Source organism: Camponotus vicinus, unplaced genomic scaffold (assembly GCF_025532165.1).
Source record: "Camponotus vicinus isolate PSW18456_S1 unplaced genomic scaffold, iyCamVici1.0 SCAF_4, whole genome shotgun sequence".
Lineage (NCBI taxonomy): Eukaryota > Metazoa > Arthropoda > Insecta > Hymenoptera > Formicidae > Camponotus > Camponotus vicinus.
Genome location: NW_028141976.1, coordinates 11,872,328 through 11,880,189, shown reverse-complemented (window position 1 = coordinate 11,880,189; position 7,862 = coordinate 11,872,328). Strand labels below are relative to the sequence as shown.

Here is a 7,862-nt window from a genome sequence, read left to right as displayed (position 1 = left end):
GCAGGAAAAGTTGCTTTGCAACTGTGTAAAATTCGTGAGCCTGATTGGTGTATGCTCTTAATTTTGGCTGAATCTACGAGCATACACCAATCAGATTCACGAATTTTACACAGTTACAAAGCAGCTTTTCCTGAACGCAGCCATTCAGAATCCTGCGCAATGATACTGGTAAAGGTGAAAGCACATAAAATTGCATAAGCGCATAACCATAAGCATAAGGAAATTGATTGGTCCACAAATATATGCATAAGAAAATGAACCAATCAATTTTCTTATGCTTATGGTAATGCGCTCCTGCAATTTTATGTGCTTCCACCTTAAAGGCCATCACACACAAAATTGCATAGCTGCATATGCATAGCATAAGACCATATGGACCAATGAGCATCGAGTATTAAGTCGCCATATTGACTTACATAACATAATACTCGATGCTCATTGGTCCATATGGTCTTATGTTATGCATAGCTGCATATTTGTTAAAGTTGCGTGTTTGTCGGTCCGGTTTTTTTTGTGGCTGGGCTCCCCATGGACTAATATTTCGGAGCATTTCGGAAATGAGTAAAAATAGAAAAATTTATTTTGATAGTTTTCCGACAAAAAAAATAATTAATACAATAGAAAAATATATAAAAAAGTGACATTTGTATGTATTGTTTATTATAACAGAAAATAATAAAGAAATTTTCTGAATTGAAAAACAATTTGAGGTTAGAATAGCATTCCGTTTTCCGTAAAAATCGCTCTATGGGGAGCGAGGCTATCGAAAAACCGACATTCAAACTTTATTAGATAATTCTGATTGGTTGATCACCACTCTAGTACTTTTCCGAGATTCCGTTTTCCGAAATTCCGACTGCCATGTGACAGCACCCTAATCAAACATTAAAGAATTAATTTTCATGAACTTTTCTTGCATACTTTTTGTAATATACACAGTCCTATTTTATATATCTCTTATTATATATCTCCACGTTAGAAATATTTTGTAACATTGTTTTCATAGGCTACAAATTTGATACTTGTAAAGTTTGTATGTCAAGTATATGAAAATAAAATTTTAATCATGATTACATTAAGGATTGGATCATCATTAATTCACAGTCTAAAACTTCTTATCTTACTAATGGTAAATATTATAATTGATTAAATTATATATTATATATTAAATTATATATTATATATTATAAATATTAATAAAATATACAACTAATTTTGTAGCTGGATTCGAACTCGTTTTGAATCTGCGCAATGGTACCGGTATGGTTTTCTGCGCAGACGCTCGACGCTTGATGCTATCATGTATAGGCATCTTTATAATAAACAATAAACTATAATCTTATAGTTCAAAAGAGATTTGATTAAATATTATGATTTTTTGCTCATATATTTTTCATATATTGTTTATACATTTCTTAAAAAATAACGTTCTACATATATACGATCTTTTTCTTACAAATAAAAAAAATTATTATTGTCTGTAAATTATAATATTCATTATAATAGCTTGTAAATTATAATACATTATTATGTAAAATCATATAAAAAAAGACAAATTCCTTTATATTATTATTTCATGTTTTCATTATTTTATATAATAAAATAATAGTTTTGTATAATAAAATGTACGAAATATTACTTAGTTTTTATAATTAATATTATTTTTCAAAATTTGTTTTAATAAAAATAATGTTTCTACAATATTTTAGTTACAATCTATTCCGCATATGAAATAAATTTTTACAAGTGCATCTCTTATTATATACATTTTCTATCACTATAAACTAATAAATCGCATAATTTCGCATGAAAAGATTATTTGTGTTTTAATATAAACATACGGTTATCCACAACTCTATTCGATTTAAAGATAGGTTACAAAATATTGTAAAAAAAACTATATCATACAATTTTTTTCCTTTTTCTTTATAATTCCAGTGTCCTTTATGTGATACTTCTGACGACAGTTGCTAGATACAGAGACACATAATAACAGTGTAATAAAGTTAAAACAACACAGTGTGCTATCATCAATAGTGTGTTACTGTTCCATTTTGTAACTGTTCCAAAATATCGCAAGAGGAAATCTGCATATATGAAAATTTTTTCCAAAAGTTGTAAACCGTTGGAGACATTGTTAAAGTAAATTCAAGATCATCTGTAAAATCACGTAAAATTCACTTGAATTTTGTGCGAAAACAACATGTTTTCTTTCCATAATATTTTTGACAGTTTTTTTTTGTTAATAGGCATGAGGGATCAAGCAGTTAGCATTTAAATTATGTGAAGTAAAGAGAGAATTTTCGATTAAAATTGAATAATATATATGCAAATTTCGAATTTTTGAGTTCTTCAACTTTTTCTAACAATAAGTATTATAGCGCTAATCATTTAAAATGACAGTTGATTTTTAACTTGACAAACAAGAGAAAAAGAACTAGAAAGCTACTATATCTAATACGCATATATAAATAATTTATTAAGTTTAATAATTCTTCCTTCATTTTACTCGAAATATATTTCACACATATATCATAGAATCACAATTGTCATAATGTTTTTATGGATAGGTATGATTACGTCAATATTTAAAAAATGTTTTCTCTAATATAGTTTTATATAATATGTGTATATATATATATATATATATATTTATATATATCTCTACATTTAATGTAAACTATTAGCTATATTTAATGTAATAAAGTATTATTTGAAATACAGTAGCTCTCTTTTAATTTTGTCAAATGTATTACAGAGTTGTTTGCGATTATCGTCAATAGCCTTTGAAATGCCTTTGAAACAAACATAGCAATAAACGTGAAAATGTGTTAGCGAATAAAGATCCAAATAATTTTCAAAGTATATTAGTAGCGTGTAACAATTTTGCAAGTCCATTGTACAAGGTACGTAATTAGTGCATTTGAGATATCTTATAAACTTTAAGTTTTCTAATTTCCAATTTATGTTTTATATCATAGAGTCTATTATCTTATTCAAGTACCGAGATGAATATAGTAATTTCTCCTTTAAACGTATATATAATGTTATCCTTACTTTCTAATGATGCTGAAGGATCCACACTGAATGAATTAAAATCTGTTCTTCGCTTCGATGATAAAATATCTTTTAACGACAAATTGAAAGCTTTAATAAATTTATTAAATGCAAGGTGAAAAACACGCAAAAAAGCTGAATGATACATGATTTTTTTAGAAAATGATACATTTAAATGTGTTTTAGGGTATTAAAAACAATGCGTTGCAGATAACACACACGGTGTATGTTCACGAAGATAGTTATTTTGTGGATGACTTTTTAACGATGTACATGAATCATTTTATATCTTTGGTTTTAAATACAGATTTTGGATATGATACTGTTAAATTTATTAACTCAATCATTGAATTAATAACAAATGATATGATATATCCGACGTAATTTTTCCAGGTATATTGTATCAGATATATTTGACTAACAATTATGTGTATAAAATAATAATAAAGAATTATACAAAACATTTTCAATAATTAAATATTTTGAACAGAACATATCGACAACAGTACAAAATTTGTGTTGGTAAATACTGTCTACTTTAAACCCAGATGGCTACACATTTTTGATGAAAAGGATACAGGACAACACATATTTCACGCTTCTAACACAAAAAGATATCTTGTGCCGACAATGTTTAAAAATTCAATATATAAGTATGGCATAATAAAAAGTTGGCGTTGCAGATTTATCGAAATCCCGTACTTGGCAAGTAATTGTCATTTTTTTTCAAATTTTCGACGAGATATTATATCTTGGAATTTGCTCGTAAGAACACATGTGTTCTAGCAGTACACTATATTATCTCTTTTTTTCCACTTTAATGTTTTCCGGACTATTGTTCTTGTGTTACATATATATATTATAACATAATTTAGTTTACTCTTTCCGTTCTACTTTAGCTTCATTTGATCTTGGTTTATTTTGCTATGTGACGTATAAGTTGACGTATATCATTTATATCAGGTAATTTTTCAAAAATATTGTTACGTTGCATGCGTAATCAGTAGCTAATGAACAGAAAAATGGAAGCCTCGATTGATATTGCGAGGTCATAGAAACTCCGCAGCTGTTATATTACTTTAACTAATTGTAAAACACGTATTTTAGAGTTATGCTTTTATTCCTTTCTTCGAATTTTTATTCGTTTCTGCGATTTGAATAAAAAAACATTTGTAATACATACATATATATACATATACATATATATATATACACACATATATATATATATATATATGTGTGTGTGTGTATGACAGATGTTTTTTCATTCAAATCGCAGAAATGTAGAAATAAAAATTTGAATAAAATGCGTATTTTAGTAAAAGTAATGCGCATTTTAGTAACAGCCACGGGCGAGATTTTTACGATCTCGCAATATTAATCAAGGTTTTCATTCATCAAGGTATTCATATATATATATATACATACATATATACATACATATATATATATATATATATGTATATATATATATATACATATTATGTATACGAATTTCATATTCACGATCCCATTTTTGCAATTATATAAAAATCGCCAAGATATACGATTTTTATAACAAATTTCTATTGCGCATTGAAATTTTATAATATATATAATAATACATAATTTTACATTTTTATGGAATATATAAAATTGTTGTTGAAGAGAATATTGCATCTCTAAAGTATGCTAATGCATGTTCAGGCAAGATGAAGTAAAGTCACATCTTAAAGTATGTTGAAGATAACATCAGTTTTGTATTGCAAATGTTTTGTTTTTGAGTACAAAATGAAACAGTGCCGTTCATATTATTAAAATGTAATTCCTTGTAATGTAATATCATCAATGTATGTAATAAAGTACATACATACATGTAATGTAATAAAGTTAGGTCAGTGTGATCAATGATTTAATATGCATTAATTAAATTCATTGTTCAGCTATAATTAGATTCTATTGCCGCGTATATAACTGTATTAAAATGTTAGGCTATCATCTCTCAATGGGAATAAAAAAATATATTTATTAGGTGTTAGGTCAGTGTGATCAATGATTTAATATGCATTAATTAAATTCATTGTTCAGCTATAATTAGACAAGAAATTTATTCATCATCTAGCAGGTACAACCGTCGTTTTTTCTGATACATACAAACCATCCAAAAACTTTCTTATATCCTTATTTTTTACTGTTGTCGATTGTTGAATGAGAGCAGCTGAAATAGAATCAAACAATTCTCATGAAATATATTTCAAGTTGATTTCTTTGCATTTATTTATTTAAAGAAATAATTTCAAGGTACCTGAACGGGATACATCTTCTAAGGAATTTCCTTCTATGATCAGCTCATCTTTCTGTTTTCCAGAATTGGCAACAGTTACACCAGGTGCCATTTTAACACGCCTTATGTACTTCTCACCCAAAAAATTACGAATTTCTATAACTGTGTTGTTCTCCGTAGTCACACAGTTGATGGGGAAATGAGCGTACACAGCTCGCATTTTGTATTGGTAGCCTTTTGTGACTCCCTTAAGCATGTTCTCAATATGAGAACATACGGTACGAACAGCAGCTAATTCTTTTTTCGTACCGAACCATTTATCAACTTTAAGTAGTCTGGTACTTATCATCTAGAATACATAACAAAAAATATACATTCATAAAGCATGTTATGTGGATGTGATGTGGATGTTAAATATTTTGATGTCAATCACAAAAATTTCAGAGGATTTATCATTTATGAAAAATGAAGGGGAATCCTGCTGATTATCTTCACAATATATCTTCAACATTGCAATTAATCAAATTTTATTCTTAATAAGAGATCTTATACAAGAGATGTGATATACTCTCACAAATAATATTTTATAATAATATGTATATATAAAAAAAATTATTTTCTTACCCGAATATCGAGTGCAAGATGTTTAAAAGACCATTTCAAAACACCCCTTGGTCCTTTTACAGTCACTAGACGAGATTTTACTGTGACAGTCAATCCCTCTGGGATTTTAACTGTCTGATTAGTCACAATTTGCTTCATTCTGCAATGCCAAGAAATTTACTTAAACATTTTATATAATTATGCAATAAAATATAACTAATTATCATAATAATTATAGCTATGATACAATATAATAAAATCTACAATTGTTGTGCAGTCATTATTTGTTAAACTTTGAAAGTGTTAATTATATTATTTATATTAGCAAAAGAAAATTGTAAATATAATTAGACAAAAATGACATAGAAATATATTTTGTATGTAGCTTTATACGATATAAATGAGATTAAAATCTCCATACGATTCTCTATCTTTATTTTGTGTCAAGTACCACGTGTGTGTAAATGTCATAACAAAATTCACCAAGTTAGAGCTCAAATTTCTCATATTAGGACCCTTCATCTATCATATTATACTGTAGTTAAAATTTGGTACTTTACTACTAGTAATATATATGCTAGAGTGGAGTGATTTATTGTTCTATTCTAAAATGTAATTAAAAATTAATTAAAAATTAATCATATAGATTATTATCTTTTGTCTAAGCAAAACTGCTTAATCCAATATCTTTCATTGTAAAATACGAAGAGAAAGATTCCCCATCTAAATATTTAATTCCTGTCTAGTTTTTGCCAGAAAGTTATGTAATTTTCACGTGAAACTCAATTTTTAACATCTTAGAATATAATAGTCTCAATACGTTTTTCCTTGATTTTAGTAAGATACACATACTGGAAATAAAGATATAAAATTTTAACATGCAGCATAATGTGTGACACGAGTGAAGGGATGAAGGAAGGTGTGATAACTAATATAATAGTGTTCAAGATTCTTCTTTTTTTACTTTATATAAAATAGTATCCAAAAGTAATAAAAATATTCAAATGTAATATCGCACATTCATTATAATACACACAACATATTTGAGTTTCGATAAGAATTTTGTAGGTTATGACAGGTCAATGCTTACAGCAGTTGTTTACATGAATCAAGATGGATCGATATCATAAAATTGCATAATTAAAAAATTAAATTTCTCATAAAAATCACTCAATAAAACTCGTGCACAGCGATTTTTTTTTCAATAGTACGTAAGCAAATTGTTGACTGCTATGGCAAGGGTTTTATGGCTCGTTGTCGCAAAACGTTCCGCGTGTCGCAGAAAAATATTACATCACGGCAAATGTGGGAAGAATGATAAATGTCAGGAACATGTGAAAACAAATTTCATACCCGACAAATCGACGGATCGTCGCTGATTTTTTAGGATATTCCTAAGGACGGAAATTTCTTTACCTGAAACACGCCGCACGATAACCGGAAAAGATGGAAAGAGACTTAAAAAGATCGAGGCAGAGCAAAAATCCGATGAAGATGCGAAGCAGAGAGAAGAATGAGAGGTGTTACGGCTCACGGCCCGCTTTTAAGTGATCCCTGAAAGCGATACGCCCTCTGTGGACCTTAAAAACGTGCACCTAGGCCGGTATTCATAGTCCGTTCTTATATTTAAGATCGTCTTAAGCGTCGTCTACAATGGCCGTAGCATAAGGTTGTAAGGCCGTAGTCGTAAGAAATTGACCAATCACAGTTGATTATTCTCCTGAACTTCAACTGGGATTGGTCAATTTCTTACGACTACGGCCTTACAACCTTATGCTGCGGCCATTGTAGACGACGCTTTAAGAACCCATTCAACCAATCAATGACCGCATTGCAGCTATTTGATTGGTTGAATGGGTTCTTAAGACGATCTTAAATATAAAAACGGACTATGAATACCGGCCTAAGTGTAATAAATTGTTACAAAATTTAATATATA

The 7,862-nt window shown here is 28.6% G+C and overlaps 1 protein-coding gene and 1 long non-coding RNA gene across 3 annotated transcripts; one reads left to right on the top strand and one right to left on the bottom strand.

Annotated features, from left to right (window-relative positions):
• Positions 1-1,932: 1,932 nt before the first annotated feature.
• On the top strand, positions 1,933-6,351 carry LOC145970013 (uncharacterized). Its single transcript, XR_014438294.1, has 6 exons — positions 1,933-2,142; positions 2,250-2,570; positions 2,759-2,906; positions 2,982-3,172; positions 3,244-3,450; positions 3,548-6,351. It is a non-coding gene; the product is annotated as an uncharacterized LOC145970013 (long non-coding RNA).
• LOC145970012 (large ribosomal subunit protein uL6-like) lies at positions 5,126-7,499 on the bottom strand. 2 transcript variants are annotated; one of them, XM_083096368.1, is made up of 4 exons: positions 7,340-7,499; positions 5,945-6,083; positions 5,342-5,669; positions 5,126-5,254 (listed from the first exon to the last, which is right to left on the bottom strand). In XM_083096368.1, the coding sequence occupies exons 2-4, from the start codon at positions 6,080-6,082 to the stop codon at positions 5,151-5,153; spliced, it is 570 nt and encodes a 189-aa protein (XP_082952494.1). In that variant the 5' UTR covers position 6,083; positions 7,340-7,499; the 3' UTR covers positions 5,126-5,150. The 2 variants fall into 2 exon arrangements, with proteins under 2 accessions (XP_082952494.1, XP_082952495.1); XM_083096369.1 differs by having other exon boundaries at positions 7,277-7,484.
• Between the last annotated feature and the right edge of the window lie 363 nt (positions 7,500-7,862).